The 25,434-nt window shown below is 45.7% G+C and overlaps 1 protein-coding gene across 1 annotated transcript; it reads right to left on the reverse strand.

Moving 5' to 3' along the window:
* Nucleotides 1-1,581: 1,581 nt before the first annotated feature.
* Nucleotides 1,582-21,050, reverse strand: LOC125134080 (cytochrome P450 2G1-like). Its single transcript, XM_047792940.1, is given in 10 exon segments — nucleotides 1,582-2,689; nucleotides 4,242-4,286; nucleotides 4,289-4,382; nucleotides 4,506-4,693; nucleotides 8,111-8,252; nucleotides 9,603-9,779; nucleotides 10,036-10,196; nucleotides 12,478-12,627; nucleotides 14,435-14,597; nucleotides 20,957-21,050. Coding segments are annotated over 9 exon segments (1,266 nt in total). The 5' UTR covers nucleotides 14,562-14,597; nucleotides 20,957-21,050; the 3' UTR covers nucleotides 1,582-2,507.
* Nucleotides 21,051-25,434: the final 4,384 nt, after the last annotated feature.

Consider the following 25,434-nt stretch of genomic DNA (forward strand, 5'->3'; position numbering starts at 1 on the left):
ATGCGTGCTTGGAGTGTCTGTGTGTGTGCATGTGTGTTTCAGCGTGCCCATGATGAGAGAAGAATGTGTGCCTCTTTGTGGAGTGTGTTTGTGCCGGAGTGAATGAGTATCCATATTACGGCTGTGCATGCACATCTGCCGAGTACATGATGGGATGTGCGCGTGTCTGTTGCTGGTGTGCATGCCAGGCTCTGTGTCTGTCTGTGAGAGACACGAGTACGGGCTTGGGGATGCGTCTGTGGGAGGATATTTACATTTGTGTCTCTGGGGCCAGCCTGCTGTGGGACTGTGTGTTCACCTCTGTGTGTGTCCAGCACAGGTATGTGTCCAACTCATGTGAGTGTCTGGATGTGTTTCGCGCGTGCCTTCTGGTGTAGGATGTGGGTGTGGGGGCCACGTTATAAACACGGGACCGTCTGAGATCTGCTTGTGCCTGCTTGTATTTGGTTTTCAGCAGCCCTGGCCCAGCTGCACTTTCCACTAGTTTCCTGCAAGCCCACTAGTTTCCTTACTTTTCAGGGTATTGCCTCCTTCAGTTTTCAAGGGTCATACAAGGTATACAAAGCCTCTACAGGACAGGTGTGTCCTGAGAGGCTTCCGAGGTAGGTCGTTCCCACTGGCTCAATTTCTCAGAAATTTCTCTTTCCCACGGTGTTATCCCCAGGCTCCTAAATCATTTAGTGGAGGCGTTCAACCAGCCTGTGCCAGCTGATGCTGAGGGCACGGGGGACCAAGACAGCCCAAGGATCCACCCTCACTCCAGAGGAGGAGACAGATCAGTCACTGTACAATGACAGCTCAGGATGGGTAGTGCTGAGGATGAGGTGGTCTGGGCAGAGGAGTCAGGGCAGGGGTGAGAGAGGCTCAGGTGTCTTTGGAGCAGAGTCTGGAAAGAGCACCGATTCAACCTGGTAGGTTGAGGGAGAGCCACTAGAGGGTGCAGGCAGGACTTGGTGGAGCAAGGATGAGCTCTGAGAGGGAGCAGTCAGGCAGAGGTATCAATGATCCAGAGGAATTAGCAAGAGAATCAGTTATCAGAGGAATCGTTATCAAGGCCAGAGGCCCTGGAACACGGGTGAGAGCTTTAGGGCACAGAGATGAGGGGCTGTGTTCACTGATGAGTCTGGAGCCGTGAGCAGGAGTCAGACCTGGTGGACCATAAGGACTTAGGCGGGAGGGGGAGGCGCTAGCAGGGTGGGGGGGGGGGAACAACTCTGCCCTGAAGCTATGGGAATTTACAGAAGGTTTTTAAATTTCTTTTCTTTTTCTTTTCTTTTTCACTGCCACATCTGTAGCATACGGAAGTTCCCAAGCTAGGGGTTGAATCGAAGCTGCAGCTGCCAGCTTATGCCACAGCCACAGCAACTTGGGATCCGAACCACATCTGGGATATATACAGCATCCTGCAGCAGCTCTGGATCCTTAACCCCAGGATGGAGGCCAGGGATTGAATCTGTGTCCTTGTGGATAATAGTCAGGCTCTTAATTGGTTGAGCCACAATGGAAAGTCCACATTACATCCTTTTTAAATTTATTGTGTTTATTCTTCATTGTCTACCTTCCCCGTTAGAACGTAAGTTCCATGAGGGCAGGAGTTTTGTCTGTTTTGCTCACTGATAGAGCCCAAGTACCTGAAGAAGGTGCTGGCACATGTTGGGTATTTGATGAACATTAGTTGAAAACCATGAAATAGGAGGGAGGGCCTTTATCAGCTGGGCAAGTCAATGGAGTTTCGAAATGGAATAATAGAGCTGTGGGCAATTAAAGTCTTCTTCACCATGAATCGGGGAGTATTCGGAATTGGAAATTCTGATAAGAACAACCAGGAAACCAGGTTTAGAAACTCAGATGATGGGGACATCCAGGTAGTGAACCAGCAAGATGGTGGCCCAACCAGTGGGAAATCTGTGGCGATGAGCTGCAAGAAAGGACAGTTAGTAACAAGTCAAAAAAGCCATTTGAAATTGTTGCAGGGTACCTACCGATGTCACACACAATACACACACTTGCTGTGGCCAACAGGCTCCAGTTCTCTGTTGCCTTATTTGAGAGCGGTGACTATGAGAATGAAAGAGAAAGGATTGTGTCTCACATTTTGGTCATAATCAGGGAAAAGTCAAAGGAACAACATAAAGACACGAGGTCAGCTACAAGAATCTGGAGCAGACAGAAACCTAGCCAGATGTGAACAAAATGAACTTAAAATCTGCAAGTTTTGCCAAAGTCTTGAACAGGACGTTACTTTTTTATTGGATGTGGAAGATATACAGCTCCAAATTCTGGGGTGATCCCTGTGGACCTGTGTCTCATGACAGTGTAATAGTGCCTTCTCTTGGGGCTGTCTTGAGGATTTAGGGGGATGACGAGGGCGGGTGTCCCTGTGCACAGGAGGGGGGTGCTGGGGGCGGGGGGATGAGGTGGGGGGCATGGGGTGCGGTGGAAGGGGAGGTGGAGAGTGGGAGGAGCTCTGTCCTCCGTCGGTTCCTTCCGCGTCCAGCAGGGGGCGCTCAGCGGGCTATGAGGCAGAGCTCATAGGTCGGGGGTATGTTGCCAAAGCCTGAGACTTGGGGCGTGATATCGATGTGGGCAGGTGGCACCAGCGAGCGGAGGGTGAAGTTCTGAAGGATGGAGGTGAAGTAGAGAAAGAGTTCCATTCGGGCCATGGCCTCGCCCAGGCAGATGCGCTTTCCTGTGGGCACAGGAGGGGGCAGGAGGGAGGGTCACAGGGGCACTGGAATAATAGGGGGCGTAGAGAGTGTTCTGGACCCACCACCTCTCTGCACCTCAGCTGCGTCCTCAGCATCTTGGGAGTCATGATAATACCGATTTTTAGCGTTCTTATAAAGATGCAGTGGGTTCCTACAGTTAAAGCTCGGATCTTCCACTTACAGGGGCTCACTCAGCATGTGGAAGCTACTTCTCCCATGGCTCAAATTCCAACAGATCCCCAATGGAATGTTTCAAAAGGACACACAAATTTGGAGATTCTGTTCATTTCCAATTCTTAAAGGTTTATGAATTGCCTACTAGGGGCCAGACACTGGAGGAGAGGGGGAAGCTCACACTTAAAATACTGCTTGCTGTTTGTCACTCACCCTTCCAGTGGTTTGGAGAGATTATTCTCCCTTTTACAGACAGGGTGCTGAAGTAACTCATTCGTGGCCCCACCGTTTGTAAACGGTGAAGTTACATTTCCTAACCACTGCCCTAACTCCACGTTCAATGTGGCTTATACTTAAATACTACTGTTCTAAGATATTGAGTTACCCATCCACTGTTCCTTGAGCAAACATTCCCTGCTGCCTGTTTTGTCTGCAAACTAAGAATCTTTAAAAATTTTTAAGTGGTTAAAAAAATCAAAGGACAAATAATATTTGGGGGAGTTCCCTTGTGGCTCAGTAGGTTAAGGATCCAGTATTGTCACTACTGTGGCTCAGGTTACAGCTGTGGTGCTGGTTCGATCCCTGGCCCAGGAACTTCTAAAATGCCATGGGCACAGCCAGAAAAAAAAAAAAAAAAAGAAAGAAAGAAAGAAAGAAAAGAAAAACAAAGAGAAAGAAATTAAAATGAATGTTTTGTAACATTTGAAAGTTAAATGAAATTCAAATTTTAGTGTCTCTAGTTTTTTGGCATTGCAGACATGTACATTTATTTATGAATGCCTATGGTTGCTTTTGATTTTTGTTTTCTTGGTTTTTAGGGCCTAACCTGCAGCATACGGAAATTCCCAGGCTAGGGGTCAAATTGAAGCTGCAGCTTCCGGCCCACGCCACAGCCAGAGCAACACGGGATCCGAGCAGCATCTGTGACCTACACACAGCTCACAGCAACACTGGATCAAGAACCCACTGAGCCAGGCCAGGGATTAAACCCTTGTCCTTATGGCTACTAGTCGAGTTCATTACCGCTGAGCCACCGTGGGGACTCCTGTGGTTGCTTTCATAGCACAGTGGTGGAGGTGAGTAGTTCAGACTGCATAGTTCAGATGGAGACCATCAAAACCTACTGGATCCTTTAAAAAGTTGCAGATCCCCATCTAGGGTTATGACTTTTCTCATCATCAGATCAGTGGTTCTAATAGTCCATCGTTGTGGAATTCTGGACTTCTAGGATTTTGTGACTCTATGAACTAGCACTCAACTTCACATTCAAAGCCGAATGTCAAATACAGACCACTGGCTGGGGGACATATCTAGCATGTTCCTGGGGTAGGGGAGGGGACTCAGTCCATGGACACCTACCAGAGGAAAAAGGCACAAAGGCTTCATTCTTCTTGAAGCGGCCTGCTCATCCAGGAAATGCTGGGGGTAGAAGGCATCTGGGTATCGGAAATATTTGGGGTCTTTGAGGACGGAGCCAAGCAGAGGAAACACGTCGGTGCCCTGGGGGGAGGGGGCAGTTCGATGAACTCAGTGCTGGAGTATAAGTATGGAGGGAGTGCGGTAGGGAACCAGCAGGAGAGAGGGGTGGCGGACAGAGGAGTGACCATGAAGGCACAGCTCTACCTTGGGCAGAAGGTAGCCTCGGAAATGAGTGTCCCGGATGACGTTATGGGGGACACCCATGGGCACGATATCTGTCAGTCTCTGTATCTCATGGATCACGGCATCTGTGTAGGGCATCTTGACCCGGTCATCTACACGTGGGATTCGATGCGGTCCAATCACCTGGTCAATCTCTTCGTGGATCTTGGCTGGAAAAGACCAGAAGACATCACAGGCAATGAAGCAGGAGGTGATTCTGGAGGCCAGGGTTGGGCCATGGGTTTGGATCTTCCGCACCTGTGGCCCCAAGGGACCAGGTCATTTGCATGTGGACTATCCCTTGGTGAGGCTAATAAACACTCCTCGGACCTTTGGGAGGCACCCAGCCTGGTGCCTGGAACGTCAGCTGGGATGTACTCCTCCCTATCGGAACCCCCTTCCGCCTACAGCCCTTTGAGGGCTGAGTTGAAGGGCACCATGGCCCGCCCCCACTCCCCAACCCCCCCAGCTCCCTGCTGTTCTCCTTGTGAAAACTGAGAGCGGGGACAGGACTGCCTTAGAAATAATTCATGGAGTTCCTGTTGTGGCACAAATGGGATGGGTGGCATCTTGGGAGCATTGGGAGTCAGGTTCAATCTCTGGCCTGGCACAGCGGGTTAAGGATTTGGTGTTGCTGCAGCTGCAGTGTAGGTCACAACCACAGCTTGGATCTGATCCCTGGACCGGGAACGCCACATGCCAAGGAGTGGCCAAAAATGGAAAAATTGAAAAAAGAAAGAAAGAAAGAATGAATGAATGAATGAATTTAGGGTCTGCCCAAGCCCTGGAAGAAAACTACAATGGAAGATGACAGGGCTTTCAAACCTTGACTTGACTTGGCGAAGTGGCCAGATGGTGCCATCTCTGATCTGGTATTGCCCGTTTGCCTGCTCTGCCTTTGATTTGATCAATTTTGGCAGAAAAGGGCTTCTGGAAGACTCAACTTCAGCTCTTATCCTTGACAGCTTGGTTCTTCTCTATCCTTTCCTGCCACTCTGTGAATTGTTGAGCAGCTGTGAGGAGGTCGAGCAGGTGGAAAGCTCCGGTCAACAGTGTCTGATTTCATCAAACCTCTTTATGGGGAGTCCTGTAAAGCCATGCTTGGGAGTTTTTTGTTTTGTTTTATTTTTTTCAATGGTACATCCATATCACCACTTACAGAAAAATGAGAAAGGTCATTTTGGCAAATGTTTACACAGAGATTTTTGACAGGATGGCAAATAGGTAGCAAGGACAGGATTGAAGCAAGTGGCAGCAATCATGTGGCAGTGCTTGAGGACACCATTGGTGGAGTTCCCGTTGTGGGTCAGTGGGTTACGAACCCCACTAGTATCCATGAGGATGCAGGTTTGCTGGATCAGCGTGGCTGAGCTGTGTGGTATAGATCACAGACACGGCTTGGATCCCGTGTGGCTGTGGCGCAGGATGGCAACTGCAACTCCGATTCAACCTCTAGCCCAGGAACTTCCATATGCTTCAGGTGTGGCCCTAAAAAAAGAAGAAAGAAGGAACACTGTTGATGCAGTTACTCCTCTCTGCACTTCCTGGATGAGCAGCCTTGGGGCAAATGACTTTACCTTCTGAGCCTGTTGCTTCGTCTTCCAAATGGATGTTATATTCTACCAAGCTCCTAGAGTTGGTAGTAGCTTTCACATCAAATTCATCAGGCAAGCGATTAGGCTGGTGCCTAGCACATAGAAGGTGTCCATTAAATATTTGGTTTAGATTAGCAAAGCAGCTCAGACAGTGAAGGAGAGACTGACTCCATGAGTTTGAGTGGAAACCATTTAGACTCTCCCTGTAACAAGAACAGTTGGTTGGCTCGGTTTGAACTGCGCTAGAAGGGAGAGAAGCCGAAAGTGGGGATTATCTTTAAGTGAGTAATGAGTTCCTCATTATGGGAGTTACCTAGCCAGACCAGATCGCAGCTTACTGGTGATGGATTGGACTCGATTCCCGCACTCTAGTCGGCTAAATCATGCACATCAAAGTTATCATCTCTTAATCCATCCCTGAAACCTGTGAATGTTAGGGCACGTTGCAGATATCATTAAGGATTTTGAGATGGGGAGATTATACTGGATAATCCAGGTTGGCCCTAAAGGTAGTCACTAGTGGCTGTATAAGTAGGAGGCAAAAGGGTCAGAGTCGGAGAAGGAGATGTGACAGTGGAAGCAAAGAGAGACTTTGTTTTGTTTTGTTTCTGTTTTTGGGGGAGGCTGCACCCACAGCAGACGGAGGTTCCCAGGCTAGGTGTTGAATGGGAGCTGCAGCTTCCAGCCTTCACCACAGGCACAGCAACATGGGATCTGAGCTGCATCTGTGACCCACACCACAGCTCATGGCAATCCTGGATCCTTAACCCACTAAGCGAGGCCAGGAATCAAACCTGCATCCTCATGGATACTAGTAGGGTGTGTTACCGCTGCACCACAATGGGAACTCCACAAAGAGAGATTTGAAGATGCTGTGCTGCTGGCTTTGGAGATGGAAGAAGGATCGTGAGCCTGGGAAAGCAATGAAGACAGGTCTGGAAGCCGGAAAAGGCCAGGGATCAGATCTACCTTGGTTCGATCCAGTGAAAGCCTATTTGAACGTCTGAACTCCAAAACTGTAAGATAATAGATTTGGGGTTTTTTCTTTCTTTCTTCTTTTTTTTTTTTTTTTTTTGCTTTTTAGGGCCGCGCCTGTGGCATATGGAAGTTCCCAGGTTAGGGGTCAAATGAGAGCTGCAGCTGCCAGCCTGCATCATAGCCATAGCTGTAGCCATATCCACACGGGATCCGAGCTGTGTCTGCCACCCACACCACAGCTCACAGCAACACCGATCCTTAACCCACTGAACAAGGCCAGGGATCGAACTAGCATACTAGTTGGGTTCGTAACCCCCTGAGCCACAACAGGAATTCCCAAGATAATAGATTTTTGCTGTTTCCTTTTTTCCGCTTTTATTTATTTATTTATTTTGGCCTTGCCCACAGCATGTGAAAGTTCCCAGGGCAGGGACTGAACCTACACCAAAGCAGTAACCAGAGTTACAGCAGGGACAACGTCATGTCTTGAACCTGCTGAGTCACCAGGGAACTTTGGTTTTTGTTGTTTTAAGCTATGAAATTTCTCGTAATTTATTACAGCAGCTCTAAGAAACTATTACAGGCACCAAGCAGAAGATTAAATTAAATGGCCTGCCAAGCCAGAGATTCTGATTGTTGTTGTCGTTGTCTTTTTTGTCTTTCGAGGGGCTGTACCCGAGGCATATGGAGGTTCCCAGGCTAGGTGTCACATGGGAGCTGTAGCCTCCAGCCCACGCCACAGCCACAGCAATGCGGGATCCAAGCCATGTCTGCGACCTACACCACAGCTCACAGCAAGGCCGGATCCTCAACCCATGGAGCGAGGCCAGGGATCGAACCCACCTCCTCGTGGATGCTGTTCAGGTCTGCGAACCTGCTGAGCCACGACGGGAACTCCAAAGCCAGAGATTCTGAGATTCCACATCCTGAGGGTCTCAGGTGTGAAGAGTCTAGAGCTGACTTCTTTCCTTTGGGGGGAGGACCCCCAGGTAAGCAGCCCAGGGGGACACTCACCTTCCACCTCAGGGTGTTTCATCATTAGCAGCAGCCCGTAGCGCAGGGTGGAGCTCACAGTCTCCGTGCCAGCAAAAAAGAGGTTGAGAGTGGTGAGGACCAAATTCTTGAGGTTGAATTCCGTGTGGGGATTATCTTTATCCTGCAAACAAGAGGCATAATGCAGAGAATTACCCTCCTCTGCCTTTATCTTATTTTCTCCCTGTGTTTAAGGCCGGCCTTCTTGAAAACATGACAGAGGGGTGAACCAGGTGGGTCTCTGGGAGAGGAACCAGCAGAGCAAAGGCGTGCCTGGGGTGGAACGACAGCATGTGCCTGGAGAGGAACAGCAAGGGGAAGGCTGGTATAATCGCCAGTGCAGGTGGAGTGTAGTGAGAAACAGGGAAAATGAGGGAAAAGAAGGTAGATAGTGTCGTGTCAGGTCTGAAAGTTCTAGGATGTTAGGGTACATTATTTATTTATTTTCATTTTTATCTTTGCTTTTTTAGGGCCGCACCCATGGCATATGGAGGTTCCCAGGCTAGGGAGTCTCATCAGAGCTACAGCCGCCAGCCTGTGCCACAGCCACGGCAACTCGGGATCCAAGCCAGTGTTTGCAACCTACATCACAGCTCATGGCCACATCGGATCTCCGACCTACTGATGGAGGCCAGGGATTGAACTCGCATCCTCATGGGTACTATCGGATTGGGTTCCGCTGCACCACGAAGGGAACTCCTGGCGTACATAATTTAAAACAGCTGATTGCAGGGGTTCTGCAATAGAAAAATAGAAATTTCTAAATTTCTAGATGTTCTTTTGTGGCACAGTGGGTTAAGGATCTGGAGTTGTCACTGCAGGAGCTTGCGTCACTGCTGTGGCATGGGTTATCCCTGGCCCTGGAACTTCCATATGCTGCGGGTGCAGCCTCCTCAAAGTCTCAAAATTTCTAAAATGTAAAGAATCCACAATATAGAAATATTAAACTTCTGACTTTCTACAACCACAAGACTTTCAACTTTTAACTTTAAAGTTTAAATTCAAAAGTTTAAAGACTTTGACTGTCTAAGCTCCTCAAATTCCAAGGCTCTAAAGAATCATTCTCCTTTCCTGTATTTGTAAATTTCTGGCATATACGATTAGAAAGGTGTAAGATTTTAAGTCTCCATGTTCATAGAATTTTAGAGTCAAAGTTTGTTTTAAGAGTGCAAGGTTTGGAGTTCTTGTTGTGGCACAGCGGAAACAAATCCGACTAGGAGCCATGAGGTTGCGGGTTCAATCCCTGGTATAGGCCGGCAGCTGTGGCTCCGATTAGACTTCCAGCCTGGGAATCTCCATGTGCCAAGGGTGCGGCCCTAAAAAGCAAACAACAACAAAAAAGGTGCATCTTTAACTAAAAGTAAACCCTGTGAAATAATGCCTTGTATCATCAACATGTTTATAGCTGAGTTTAAAGTTGTAGGCATTAGGGATAGAGGAGAAGAGAGGAAATGATTGGCGGAAGAAGAGGTACCTGGTGCATCTTGATGAGGAAACAGTCGATGAAGTCCCGAGGGTTTTGAGGGTCCAGAGATGCTTCGTTGATCTTCACCCTGGAGGCAATGAAGTCCTTGAGCTCCTCTATCAAGTAGTAGATGCGATTGTGTCTTCCTGGCAAATATTGCATGATTCCAGAGTACATGTCATATAGCTGTGGGGAAGAAGCAAGGGGTGGGTGTTGTCAGCAGTGGGTACCAGAGGCCAGCATAGGCTGAGTGTGGAGTCAGATAGCTGGGCTCCACATCCAGCACTGGATCTGAGACCTGCATGAGGCTCTTTGCTTCTTGGAGGCCCAGGAGATTTTGATACTTGCCTCTCAGGATTGTGGGGAGGATTCAGTGAGGTATAGGCAGGGGCTTAGGGCACTGAGGTGGGTGGGGGTGGACAGAGAGGTGACTGGTGGGCACCTGGGCCCAGGGCGTGCTCATCTCGATGAAACTCTGGTTGATCATCTGCAGCAGCTTCAGGAATTGCTTGTCCTCATAGTCGAAGCGGCTTCCAAAGACGACAGAACTGATGACATTGGAGACGGTGCGGCTCAGGAAGAAAGTAGGTTCGATGGGGGCACCTGGGGGTTGGAAATCGTCTCTGTTGGAGGCCATGAGTAGGGACATGGGATGTGAAGTCATGCAGCGGCAGATATGAGTCCTGGCTCAGCTACTTAATAGCATGTGTTAGTTACTTCCTTCCTTTAGTTAGTTAGTTAGTTAGTTAGTTAGTTAGTCTTTTTAAGACCATACCCATGGCATATAGAAATTCCCATGCTAGGGGTCAAATTGGAGCTGTAGCTGCCAGCCTACGCCACAGACACAACAACTTGGGATCTGAGCTACGTCTTCGAACTGCACAACAGCTCCCGGCAATGTCGGATTCTTAACCCACTGAGCAGGGCCAGGGATTGAACCTACGTCCTCATGGATACTAGTTGGGTTCATTACTGCTGAGTCATGGTTACTTCTTTTTTATGTTTTGAATTTAGCATTCCCAATCTGCAAGCTTGTTCAGTAGCCACTTCACTGGTTCATGAGAATTCAGTATAGTTATCGTGTGAAATGCTTAGCACAGTGCTGGGTAAACACTCCAGAAATGTAGTAAACATTCAAGAAATGCTGGTGGAGCTCAAGGTCTTTTGTTGGTGATGGTTGGTTCTTTGTTTGTTTTGTTTTGGCCTCGAGCACAGCTTGCAAAGTTTCCAGGCCAGGGATCAAAGGCCAGGGATTCCGTGAGGTATAGGCAGGGGCTTAGGGCACTGAGGTGGGTGGGGGTGGACAGAGAGGTGACTGGTGGGCACCTGGGCCCAGGGCGTGACAATGAAGACTCTTTAACCCAATGAGCTACCAGGGAACTTCTCAATCATTACTTTGTTGTTACTGGTATTGTTTGTACTCAAGAGACAGATTTATAAAAGAAGTGGTGGTAAGGAACACATTTTTTTTTTTTTTTAAAGGGTGGCTGGATTCTATTTCTACCAATTCCACCTGAGCTACTAAAAAAATCCTTCCTGGGAGTTCCTGTTATGGTTCAGTGGGTTAAGAATTTGACTAGTATCCATGAGGATGCCAGTTTGATCCATGGCCTTGCTCAGTGGGTTAAGGATCCAGCATTGCCAAAAGCTGTAGTGTAGGTTGCAGATGTGGCTCAGATCTGGTGTTGCTTTGGCTGTGGCTGTGGCTGTGGTTGGCAGCTGTAGCTTCAGTTTGACCGCTGGTCTGAGAACTTCCATGGGCCTCGGTGTGGCCCTAAAAAAAAAAAAAAAAAAATTCCTTCCCTTGGCTTCCCCTACACCATCTGTAAAACAGGATCATGGTCAGGTCAGTGGATCTGGGGACAGTTTCTCCAGAACAATGTATATATTCACAAATACACAGTTTTGCAAATAACGTCTTTGGTGTAGGTGGACAGCGAGGGTCTTTATGCCTCCATGAAGCCTGGGGGGCTGGGGTAGAGGAACTCTAACTTAGAGAACTCTGTCTCTTTTTCTGTATCTAATGGATTCATCTTTGTGTTTCTTAGCCCTGTGTCTTTTTTTTCCCCAGACCCCAGCTGTCCCAGACTTACAGCAAAAGGTATAGAGTTTCAGATTTGCAAGAAGAAAAAGTTTCAAAGCCCTTTTCACAACAATATGAATATATGTAACACTGCTGAATTATACACTTAGAATTAGGGTGGCAAAATTTTATGTTATGTGGTTTTTACCAAAATTACGTGGTTTGGTTTGAGAATGTGTGAATAAATACCCAGATAGATAGATAGACAGACAGGCAGATAGATAACTGTAATAAAATTTAATCCTGTCACCAGAAAAGTTCACAGACTCACATATCTCCAAAGCCTGCATGTGATATCTGGAGCTCAAACACTTCTGGAAATCCACTGATTAAAGTTTCTGGAAAAGTGGTCTCTAAGGGTCTTTCACGTTAATTTTTATTTTTTTTATTTTTATTTTTTTATGTCTTTTGTGTTTTTAGGGCTGCACCCATGGCATATGGAGGTTCCCAGGCTAGGGGTCTAATCGGAGCTACAACTGCTGGTCTACACCACAGCCACAGCAACGCCAGATCTGAGCCGTGTTTTCGACCTACACCACAGCTCACAGCAACGCTGGATCCTTAACCCACTGAGCGAGGCCAGGGATCGAACCCTCAGCCTTAGAGTTCCTAGCCGGATTGGTTTCCACTGCGCCACAACAGGAATTCCCATGTTAACTTTTAAACACGGAATCTGGCTGGAAATCTCAGTAAATCCTTCGTCTTTTTCACCTGTTCTCCCACCAAAGCCCACCTTCTCATGACTGAGCTCTTTACAACCCCCCAGGGCCCTGGTAGCCCGCCCCCTTGTGGCCCCAGTACCCTTGGTCTTGCGTAATTCCTGTAGTAAGAAGCCAGCCTCCTCCTGGATTCGCTCCTCAATGCTTCTCTTTCCCATCCCAAAGTCACGAAGAATGGTCAGGGAGAAGCGTCGCAGTATCCTCCATCGGTCTCCATTAGCCAGGGCTACACCTGTCATGACAGCATCTCAGTATCAGGCTCCCATTCCCCTCCTTTTTTGTGCACAACTCTGTGCTGGTCTTGGGGGCGGGGGTTGCCAGAAAATGAAAGCTGTAAACTCTGTTCTTGGGGGAGCCCCTTCCAACCTCCCAGGCTTAACGGGGAGAATAAAGTTGGATCCTCAAAAACAGTCCAGGAGTTCCTTTTGTGGCTCAGTGGGTTAAGAACTGACATAGGTCCTTGAGGATGTAGTTTCCATCCCTGGCCTCCTCAGTGGCTTAAGGATCTGGCATTACTGTGAGCTGCGGTGTGGGGTCCCAGATGTGGCTCAGATCTGGTATGGCTGTGGCTGTAGTGTAGGCTGGCAACTGCAGCTCTGATTGGATCCCTAACCTGGGAACTTCCATATGACGTGGGTGCCGCTCTGAAAAAGAAGATCATACCTGTACATCAATATGCCCACACAAAAGGAGTTGCCATGGAGTAAGAAGTATTTAGAAATTTCCAGATGTGCATGAATTGCTGAATCGATGTTTGAAAAAATTTTTTTTGTCTTTTTAGGGCCGCACCCACAGCATATAGAGGTTCCCAGGCTAGGTATCCAATTGGAGCTGTTGCTGCCGGCCTATGCCGGAGCTGCAGCAACGTCAGATCCGAGCCTCGTCTTTGACCTACACCACAGCTCACGGCAACACCAGATCCATGACCCACTGAACAAGGCCAGGGATCAAACCCACAACCTCATGGTTCCTAGTCAGATTTATTTCTGCTGTGCCAAGACGGGAACTCTGATATTTGAAAAATTTAATGAAATGATTTTGGTAGATTGATGAATGGGAGGAAGAATTCATGATGAATGGATGGATGAGGTTTAGTGGATGGGTAAAGGGTTAATGAATGGATCGTTTGAGATGTATGGATAAATGAATAAATGGTAGGAATGGTATGAATAATTGAAAGATTAATAGGTAGGTGAATGATGGAAGGATAAATAAATGGATGGATGGAATAATGAATAGATGGGTAAATGGAAAGTTAATTGGTAGAGGTATAGGTAAATTGAATGGAAAGATATTCATATAGAAAGTCTAGTGAATGGACGGATCAATGGAAAAATGGATGAGTGGAAGGAAAGGTATAGGGATAAATGGGCGGATGGAAGTATCAAAGGAATGGTGTGAGGCTGTTTGGAATTGAAGGATGTGAGCAGGTAGAGATGGATTTATAGCTAATATTAGAATGGTGTCTATCTAAACAGTGGGTGCCATGACCTATGGGTTGGGTGTGTGTATGTATAGGAAAATAAGAAGTAAGGTTGGCTATTAGGGCTTGAGTGAGTTCACAGGGTGTCACTAATCCATTAAGAACAGATAACGCAGATGATGCTCTGGAATTAGGTGGTTTGGGTTCAAAATAAAATGGTTCTACTATTTACTGTTTTTTCCCCCTTTTTGGCCACACCTGCGGCATGTGGAAGTTTCCAGGCTAGGGATCAAATCTGAGCCTCAGCTGTGAGCTAGGCCAGATCTGCAGCAATGCCCGATCCTTAATCCATTGCACTGGGCTGGGGATCGAACCCACGCCGCTGCCACAGAGACAACATTGGATCACCAACCCACTGTGCCACTGCAGGAACTCCCATTTACTGTTGTTACCTAAACATTCTCACCCTTGACTTCCTCATTTGCAAAATTGGTAAGACATTAATAATTCTCTCAGAGGACTCCCTGCAGTATTCATTTAGAGTACTTAACAGTGAACCTGGGACATCGAATTATATTACACTTCGGGATTACATTTTGCTGTTGTTGTTACCTACCGTGACCTTGGAAGTTCCGCTCTACTGAAGCCAATTCTCCACGGCCGCTGAACTCATCTGCTCGGTCTATCAGAGCCTCCTTCACTGCTTCATGTCCACACAAAACAACTACTGGCCGGGGACCCATGTACACGGTGAAGACCGGGCCATATTTCTCCCTGAGCTGTAAGTGAAGGAAAACACAGAGAGGGAAAGTCTAATTGGGGTAACGACCAACCAAGGGTTCAGGGGATTGAGATTTCAAGGAGATAGAAATGTGTAAATAAGAGATAAAGCTGAGTTCTGGGCTCAGAAAGACTGTTGCTAAGAAGGCAAAGGAGCCTTGGCCTTTGTGCTCCTGGGTGAGAGCCCTCAACAGCGTCACAAGCCTTGTTTCCGCATCCATAAAATGATCGGCCTGCATGAGATGGAGTTCCAAGAGCCATGCTTCTCCCTCCCAAGTGCTGCATTTCCAGAATCCTAAGATACTGCATCTCAAAGTTCAAAAGACCGACAGAGAGTGCAAGGGTTCTATTTAAGGAGAGAAGGTACTGTCATTCCAAATGCCTGAGGTTGTGAGAATGTGAAGTGCCAGTGTGCTAGGAGTCTGTGTGTTCAAGAGTTTAAGATTCTGGAATTCCAGAAATCTAAGATTGTGTTTCCAAGAGTCTGCATTTTAGATGACAGAAATTTCAACCTTATCTGTCTATAGAATTAATTGCTTCCAGCTCCATGAGAGGAATCGGCAGACTCACCTTCATGAAAGACTGAAAAGTGGCATCAGTACGGACTTGCAAAAGGTTTCCCAGGAAGGGTATCGGTGTGGGACCAGGGGGCAGCTTCCCGCCCTTGCTGATCCGTTTCCAGGCGATGAGGATGAGCAGACAAGACAAGCAGAGTGCCAGAAAGATGGTGAAGCCCCTCCCAGCTCCATGGTGCCAGGTCGAGGGGTTGTGTCCAGGGGACCAGATCCTGCCTAAATACATTCTGGGAAATCAGCTGTGTAGAAATCTGAATACCCTGGGATTCAATTTTTCCGGGTATGCATGCCATCAGGGGAGAGATTGCTTTATCTAGGGCGTGATTATATAACCTATAATCTCCCACCTGAATAAAGGATGGATTAAATTCACCCAGGGGAATCCATTGGGGCCATTCCCCTTTCTTCATATTTCTAGTTTCTCAGTTCTCCCTCAGCTCAGCCTCCAGCTCAACAGGTTTAGTTTAGGTTTTTTTTTTTTTTTTTTTTCCCCTGCTTTTTGGGTCCGCACCCACGGCATATGGAATTTCAGATTGGAGCTGTAGCTGCTGACCTACACCACAGCTCATGGCAATGCCGGCTCCTTAACCCACTGAGCAAGGCTGGGGATTGGAATCTGCATCCTCATGGATGCTAGTCAGATTTGATAACTGCTGAGCCACGATGGGCACTCCCCAGCTCAATATGTCTTAATAGGACATAGGAAGCAGTTGAACATAATTTTTAGGCTATTTCACTTAGGAATCATATAATTTGAATTCAAATTTCAGTGCCATCTTGTCTTCATTGGCGAGTCACCAAACTCTCTTGGACTCAATTTCCCTGTCTGTCAAATAGGGTAACCATAGTGTTTTAGAAAATCTTCATAGAGAACAGGGGTGGCTCCTCTCTCTTTGCCAGATGCTAATGAATCAGTTAAAAATATAAAGGCAGTAAGATGAAGACTTGGAATAGCAAAAGAAATAACTAAGGTGAAGAGATTTAATCAAGTTCTGTTGCATTTACTGAGATAATATCAAAGAGTAAAATCAGAGACTACCTGTGTTGTTTTATCAGAACTGTGCTGGTGTGTGTATGGTGTATGGTGTGTGTATGTATACACTGGGAAAGTCTAAGATGTAGGGACCACTTCTGAGCCCCAGTCTCTAGAAGGGAAGACAACTTCCAGAGACATGACCTCTAGATTAGCAATAATCTAAATCAATGATTTTCAACCCTTTTTGCACCACATGTTTGTAAATCTACATTACTGACCTGAAACAAAATTCCTAGGTATTATATTTTACCTATACATATGATTAAACAAAATCCAAAAGCCCTTCTCATGTGCCTTAATTCCCAGGCTTGGAAATTGAATCCCTTAGGAAGCCTGCAGGTTTGGAATAAGGCTTGGCTGCCTAGGCTGAGGTGTCCCAGGTGCAGAGGTGATAGGAATTCTGGGATAACTAAGTGACTCACACAGCACCATTTTCTTGATTTTGGATCTGCTGCTAGAATGTCTTCCAGGGAGGGGGAAGCATCAGCTCCCATCTTTTGCCTCTCCTTTCCTCTGTGACACTCTCCCAACACACTCAGCCATTCAAGATTAATCTCTTAGAGTTCCTGTCATGGTGCAGTGGAAACAAATCCAATTAGGAACCACGAAGTTTCAGGTTTGATCCCTGGCCACACTCAGTACGTTAAGGGTCTGGCGTTGCTATGACCTGTGGTATAGGTCGCAGATGCAGCTTGGATCTGGAGTTGCTTTGGCTGTGGTGTAGGTTGGCAGCTGTAGCTCCGATTAGACCCCAGCCTGGGAACCTCTACATGCTGTGGGTGCGGCCCTGAAAAGACAAAAGATGACAAAAAAAAAAAGAGAAGGGAAGGGAAGACAGAATTGAATTTTTTTTTTCTAGGGAGGCAAATAAGTGAGTCTGGGAGATCTTCATGCACAGTCTCAGAAGACTCTTGATAGGTATTTTATGGTATGGTTCCAAAACTGCCTCCCCAACGAGCATTTTTTCTGAGATTCTGTGGTTCTCCATATCTGTTGTTCTAATGTTTGAGGATTCCATTATCTTATAATATTAAGTTTTCAGTGCTTTATGGATTCTTCCTGTTGGCAGTGGAGGAAAATCAGCTTTAGGAGAATGAGGAGCTGTGGGGAAAGGGGCAGGATGACACTTCACTGCTTCGTACATGTTTTCAGTAGGAGCAGGAAAGTACTGCCAGTACACAGCTGTTGCTCGTGGTTTGGAAAAACAAAACAAAACCAAAACAAGACTTGTAAAGTCTTAGGAACCAAATGCTGGAAGCTGAGATTGACATAGGCGTCATTCTTCTGTTGGAGAGTGAAAAGGATAGTGAAGAGTGCTTCTAAATTTCTGCTAAGAAAAATGATCTAAAATGGGAATTAGAAGAAAAGTGATTATGGGATTTTTCATGTCAAGCTAAGTTCATTTTCTAACAGGTCTATCTAAAAGTAATCTCATTTCGAAATAGTTATTTGCACAACTGATCAAGATCTAAGCATTTTACAGTTCTGTAAAACTGCTGACTCATGATGACTATCTTTTTCTGCTTGTTAGAGAAGGTGACCTTTCTCCAAATCAAAAAAAAAAAAAAAAATGCGTAGTTCCCACTGTGGTGCCACGAGATCAGTGGCATCTCTGCAGCATCAGTTCACAGGTTCTATCCCTGAACAAGAATGGTGGGTTTAAAGGATCTGGCCTTGCCACAGCTGCAGCGTGGATTGAAGCTGTGGCTCAGATCTGACCTCTGGCCCAGGGAACTCCATATGCTGCAGGGCATCAAAAAAAGAGAAAAAAACAAAACAAAACTCTACAACCAGGAACTCCTGCTGTGGTACAACCTGATTGGTGGTGTCTTGGGAGTGCTGGGATGCAGGTTTGACCCCTGGCCCAGTACATCCTTAACCCACTGAGCAAGGCCAGGGATTGAACCTTCCTCCTCATTGGAAACTAGTCAGGTTCATTACCAATGAGCCATAACAGGACCTCCCCCATACTTTTGTCTTTTCTCATCTTTTCCTCTCTATATTCCCTTTCTTTCTCCCTTCCTCTCTCTCTCCTCCTTGCTTCTCTCTTTCAGAGACTCCCCCTTACATATTTTCCTTCTTTCTTCTCTCATTCTATCTTCTCCCACCACCTCTTTTCTCTTTCCTCTCTTTCCCTCCTTATTTATCCCCTCCCTTCTTCCAGGAAGATGAGCCCCCAGGATGTTTGGTTTTGAAGGCTTGGTGGGCTTACCTTCTGGAGAGCCAGAGAGCCATAGGACACAGAGACTCTACTCTTAAAGGGCACACATAAAATCTCATGCACTGAGGACCAAGGCCGCTGTAGTAATTTGAAAGGAGCCTGTGTCAGACCCACCTGATGATCTTGGAGAGCCTCCTGGAGAAGCAGGAGGCAAATGGAGCCCACTCTGAGGACATAGACACTGGTGGCAGCCACTTTTGGGAGTTTGTTCCATGAGGACACTCATGCTGGCAAGTGACATTTTGAAGTCCTCTCTCTAGCTTATTAGCATCAGGACCCACCTCTGCCCCTGCCCATCAGACTTTAGGCACCATTACTGGAACTTCTCAGGCCAAGCAACTAACTGGGTGGGAACACAGCCCCAGCCATCAGCAGAATTTCTTCCATAGGATTCCCTGAGACCCCAGCCACTCCAGGACCCAGCCCCACTTACCAGGGCACCAGTACTAGCTCCAGGACCCCTGAGACCCCTCGACCAGCCATGAGGACCTTGCCACAACTATCACAAAGTTGACACCAACTCTGAGACCCTCAGTACCCTGTAGCCAGAAACCCTGGGACCCAACTCCACCCATCAGTGGCTGGCTCTAGTGCTGGGACTCCCGGCATCTGGCTCCACCTACAAACTTATGAACACCAGCCATAGGACCACAGCATCCCTGCAGCCTGCTCTGTCAGAACCCAGAACATCTGCTAGCAGGCTGGTATCATCCCAGGACCCCTACCTGCACCAGGACCCCCTGGGGCTCTGAACCCAGTCACCCTGTGTCTAGGCTCCAACAATTAGTGGCTAGCCACCTCCACATAAGACAAGGCTTGGCAACAACAAGACCTGGGATAGGCACACCTACCAGACCAGAGTCCACTTCAATTAAGGGCCCATGCAGCACATATAAGGAGCACCCTTAGGTCGTACAGTCCTGGTGACTAGAGGGGAGGGTACTTCTGGGAGCACAGAACAGTCTACAAAAGGCCACTTCTCCAAGGTTGGGAAACATAATCAACCTACTAAGTACACAGAAATAAAAAGAGCAAAATGAGGCAACAGAGAAATATGTCCCAAATGAAGGAACAAGATAAAACCTCAGAACGAAGTGAAGTGGAGATAAGCAATCTACCCAATAAAGAGTTCAAGGCCATGATCATAAAGATGGTCACAGAACTCAGAAGTTTAGATGAATAGAGTGAGAATTTAAAGATTTTAAACAGATTTAGAAAATACAAAGAAAACCCAGGGGTGAATAGTACAATAACTGAAATTAAAAATACATGAAAATGAATCAACAATAGATTAGATGATACAGAGGAACAGATCAGCAAATTGGAAACAAAGTCATGGAAGTCATTGAAGCTGAACAGAAAAAGAAAAAAATGTTTAATTGAGGACAATTTAAGAGACCTCTAGATTACATAAACATACTAATTTTTGCATTATAGAGGTCCCAGAAGGAGAAGGGAGAGAAAGGGTCAGAGAACATATTTGAAGACTGAAAACTTCCCTAACCTGGGAAAGAAAATAAGCATCTAGATCCAAGTAGCACAGAGTCTCAAACATGGTCAATCCAAAGAGGACCACACTAAGACACATTGCAATTAAATTGGCAAAAATTAAAGGGAGAGAGAAAATATTAAAAGCATCAAGGGAAAAGCAACAAGTTACAAACAAAGTAACTCTCATAATGTTATCAACTGACTTCTCAGCAGAAATTCTGCAGACCAGAAAGGAGAGGCATGATATATTTAAATGATAAAAAGAGAAAACCTGTAACTAAGATTACTCTACCAGCATACCTTTCATTCAGATTTGACGGAGAGTTCAAAAGTTTCACAGACTAGCAAAAGTTGAAAGAGTTCAGCACTACAAAAGCAATTTTACAAGAAATTGTTTTGTTTTCATTTTTTAGGTTCAGAAATCTTTATTAAAATGAAAAAAACAAAATGGCTATAAAATGACACAGCTAAAATTTAAAGTTAGATCTGTATTTTCTGAATTTCAAATTCATAAACATGCTCCTCCTGAGGGGTAAATATTAAGTCTATGTATTACCTGGATGTGTCCCCTGATACATCAATGATCAGAGACCCTCTTTTCTTTCTTCCTTTCTTTCTTTCTTCTTTCTTCCTTTCTTTCTTTCTTTATTCTTCTTTCTTTCTTTCTTTCTTTCTTCTTTCTTTCTTTCTTTCTTCTTCTTTTCCTTCTTCCTTTTCTCTTTCTTTCTTTTCTTTCGTTATTGCTCTTTCTTTCTTTCCTTCCTTCCTTCCTTCCTTCCTTCCTTCCTTCCTTCCTTCCTTCCTTTCTCTTTCCTTCCTTCCTTTCTTTGTTTTTTAGGGCCACATGTATGCCATATGGAAGTTCCCAAGCTAGGGGTCCAATCAGAGCTGTAGCTGCCAGCCTACAGCAATGTGGCATCCGAGAGCTGCATCTGAGACCTACACCACAGCTCATGGCAATGCTGGATCCTTAACCCACTGAATGAAGCCAGGGATCCAACCCACATCCTCATGGGTACTAGTTGGGTTCGTTACCTGTGACAGGAACTCCCTATTCTCCTTTCAGTATGTTCACAAGTTGGTCTTCATGCCCAGTTTATCCTGACACAGGAGAATCTCCAGCTATGAAATTCACCCCCCTCTTCCCCTCTGTTTTACAGATCTGTTTCACCCATGTTTTGACATATACACAGGAAGTAAATTATCATATTCCCACAACCTTTTACCACATCTACTAGTGACAGAGAACTCCAAATACCTCCCCTTCCCATGGCTATATTTGTCACAGTACATGATTAAGATACTGAACAGGTCTAGTTACACTGTCACAAATATCTCTACAGCTCTCAAAATTATCTGCATTCTATTGGGATCACTTGCAACTACAGGTAAATTAAATAATCTGGAAAATAATTCAGAGTAAATAATTCCCTATCATGGAATCTGTGAATATTACTGCATTGTTAATCATTGGTGATGCCTCCTTTCTAAATTGAAAATCACCTCTGTCTATGGCTTAATCATATTTCTTTCCTGCTTTCTCTCTTTTTAAAAAAAATTTAAATATATATGGTTTACAATATTACATTAGTTTTGGGTATATACTAGTCATTCAATATTTATATAGATTATGCTCCATTTAAAGTTATTATAAAATGGTAATTATATTTCCCTGTGCTATAGAATATACCTTGTTGCTTCTTTATTTTTTTTTTAATTTTACTACAGTTGATTTACAATGTTCTGTCAATTTCTGTTGTACAGCAAGGTGACCCAGTCATACATATATATACAATCTTTTTCTCATATTATCTTCCATCATGTTCCATCACAAGTGACTGGGTATAGTTCCCTGTGCTATACAGCAGGACCTCATTGCTTATACACTCTAAATGCAAGAGTTTGCATATACTAACCCCAAACTCCCAGTCCATCTCACTCCCTTCTCCCCCTCCCCCTTGACAACCACAAGTCTGTTCTCCATGTTCATGAGTTTGTTTTACTTTTCGGTAGATAGGTTCATTTGTGCCATATATTAGATTCCAGATATAAGTGATATCATGTAGTATTTGTCTTTCTCTTTCTGACTTACTTCACTTAGTATGAGAATCCCTAGTTCTATCCATGTTGCTGCAAATGGCATGATTTTGTTTCTTTTTTATGGCTGAGTAGCATTCCATTGTGTATATACACCACATCATCTTTATCTATTCATCTGTTAATGGATAATTTGTTCACTTGCCTATCTTGGCTATTGTAAACAATGCTGCTATGAACATTAGTGTGTGTGTATCTTTTCAAATTAGTGTTTTCATTTTCTTTGGAATGCACACCAGGAGTTTTTCGAGGTCACAGAATATAGTGTCAACATGCAAAAGTCAAATATATCCTTGTATACAGCAATGAAAAATTGAAATCTTAAAATTTTTAAAATACTATTTGAGTTGCATCAAGAAAATGAAGTACTCCGTTCTAAATATGACAAAATCTGAAACTGCATGGAAGCCCATTTTTGAGTTCTATTGCTGTTTTCTCTCCATAAGGGCCCAGTTTATTGCTCCATTCCTTCCTTCCCTTTTTCTTCTGAAGTTGGACAAGGTGACCAGATTCCAACCTCTCCTCTCCTAAAAAAACTCAGAACTCATTGAAAGGGCTAGACAAGGAAGACATGAAATGAATCAATCAGCATGGAATTTCTTGATAAGCATGACATGGAGAGAGGAGAAAAGGTTGTTTAGAAAGACCAAAGCCGGAAAAATGGATGAAAGTAAGAATTGAATGGGAGGATGTATGATCGAATGAAGGAAAGAAGAATGAATCAATGGGAGGATGGATAGATGAATAGCTGGGTGGATGGACAAATGGAGAAAAGAACCACTGGATGTGGATGGATCAATGGATAAATGAGTGGGAAGATGGTAAATGAATGAAAAGTTGAATTAATTAATTAATTAATTAATCTTTTTAGGGCCATACCTGTGGCATATGGAAGTTCCCAGGCCAGGGGTCGAACAGGAACTTCAGCTGCGGGCTTATGCCACAGCCACAGCAATGCCAGATCCAAGCCACATCTGCAACCTACACCACAGCTTAGGGCAAGGGCAAAATCTTAACCCACTAAGTGAGGTCAGGGATTGGACCCACATCCTCACAGACACTATGTTGGGTTCTTAACCAGCTGAGCCACAAGGGGAACATCAAAAGTTAAATTTATTAGTGAATGGAAGGATGAATAAGTAAATGTACTGAAAGGTGGATGAGAAGATGTAACGATGGAAGAAAGAGCGGCTGGAGGGTTAAATGGATGCATAGTAGCAAGGAGAGATTGATGAATGTATCAGAGGACAAAGAATAAAAAAAGTGGATGCTATTGGGAGTGTACACAACTAGAGTTTGAAGTAATTGCCTGGTTGGATGTGAATAGATGAAAGAATACCTAAATGAAAGATCAGCTGAAGAAGGGAAGGCTGAATGAACAGCATTGGAGGAGGAAGAGTTTTTAAAATTGGTGCATGGTTAGTTTGGGATGAATGGATGGATCTTTGCAAGTCTCTGTGAAGGTAGACGTGTATAGCTCCTAAAGATTTTCGGTTGACGGGATGCTCAGTTAGGACCTCATAAAAGGAAGGGTGGTGTATCTGATAGTATCAGAGACTCCAAAAATAGCAGTAACTTAAGTAAGATAACAGTTTATGTCCGATGTACTAGTCTGAGTGTAAGTAGTCAGAGGCTGATATGGCAGCTCCAGTGCCAAGAACTCTGGTTTATTCTGTCTTTAGCCCCACAATTTCCCGGGGTATTGCCCTGTTCGTCACAGTTGAGGATGGCACTTCATGTCATGTATCTACATTCCTACCAGCGGGACGATGGGACACAGGAGCAGAAGGCACAACCTGGAAGTGGCAGACATCACTTTCCCTCGGATCTCATTTGCTCCCAGTTTCTAGGTCACGTCCAGCTGCAAGGGAGGTTGGGAAATATAGTCTTTATTTTGGGTGATCTTGAGCTCGGCTTAGATTTAGGTGTTAACCAAAGAAAGGAGGGGAGGGATGGATGTAAAGGAACAGCTAACAGTGTCTACCACAGGGACTGACTCGTGTTTGATAGGGAAACAAAAGGACAACACTGCAAAAAGCTGGGTTGATATTCAGCTAGTGCACTTGGCATTGTGCAAGTCTAGGCTGAGGAATGGGGTCCCAGTCAGATTCTCAGATGTGGCAGAGACAAATGCCTTTGGACATCTTGCTGTTTTGTTCATGTGCTTCCAGATGGTAAAGTCAAGAAGAGTTTCACCTCTCAGATCTCATGTAACCAGGAAGAAGGAACTGTCTTTGGCTGTGGGCCCTGGCTACAAAGATCCTAGGATTCATTGTCTTCGGTAACCCAAACACCTTCAGATTAAATTTCCTGGGAGTTGGATCCCCCTTGGGAGTTTGCCATGCTGTGGAGTTTATGTAACTCTAGTCCCCTTCTGAGCAGATATTGAGTGCCAAGCTCATGAGGCTGTTCTCTTGTTTTTGTCCCGTCAGCCCCCTCATTGCTCACGTCCACATCCTCCCACTTTGTCCTTTGAGAGCGCGTCCAAGGTCATAGAACACTCTAGGGTCAAGGGGAACGGGATTCAAGTTCTGCCTCTGCTACTTTCTTTGTGCACGTGCTTTTGAATAAGACACCTCATTTCTTTGAGCTCCTGTTTCCATTTCTGAAACATGAAAATACCACTAACAGCACCTCCTTTGCAAAGTTGTTGTGGGGAGTAAATGTACTGAAAGCCAGCAACGTGGTACTGTGACTGTCAATCAACAAACCTATTCTCTAACCCAGGCTCCTCAGCCGTTCGACATCTGTTCTCAGGGAGGAATTTACTGTATATGGGGTCAGGCTTAGGGCAGTTGGGCTAAGCATAGACTGGGGCTGATGGCAGATAGTGGCAGATGATAGCATGTGCTGTCAATTGGGTGCTGGACAGGCAGAAGAGGCTGGGAGAAGGAGGGTGAGGGGATTGCCCAATCCTGAGCCTCTTCTGTACGCAGTTCTGTGACAAGTTTTTTACTTTCACACCCTCATGGATCTTCACATCGGTGGGGTCATCCCCATTTTACACAAGAACAGACTGAAACTCACCCGAGGAGGTCCCTGGGCTCTCAAGGGGCAGAGGTGGGATTAGCACGCTGGTTTGCCCCTCCAGGAACTGTCTCCCACCAGTGACTTGCCTGGGGCTCCTTTCCTGGGGCTGCATTGTAGGGGCAGAGCTAAGGATGGGACGTGCTGGTGTGTATCAGGGAGGGCGTAGGAAATAGTGAGATGGTGAGTGGGGTAAGGAGATTCCCTGGTACTGAAGGGTTGGGAGGATGGAGTACTTTGTATTTTTCTCTGGTGAGTGGGGCAGTGATCTACAGAATGTTCAGGGGCAGCCTGGTGACCAAGAATCCCCAGGAAGGGGAGAGCAAAGCATTCTCTCCCATGCTGAAGCCCCAAACCAGTGAGGAGGGGAGGAGGCAGGCATCCTTCCT

Source organism: Phacochoerus africanus, chromosome 8 (assembly GCF_016906955.1).
Source record: "Phacochoerus africanus isolate WHEZ1 chromosome 8, ROS_Pafr_v1, whole genome shotgun sequence".
Classification (NCBI taxonomy): domain Eukaryota; kingdom Metazoa; phylum Chordata; class Mammalia; order Artiodactyla; family Suidae; genus Phacochoerus; species Phacochoerus africanus.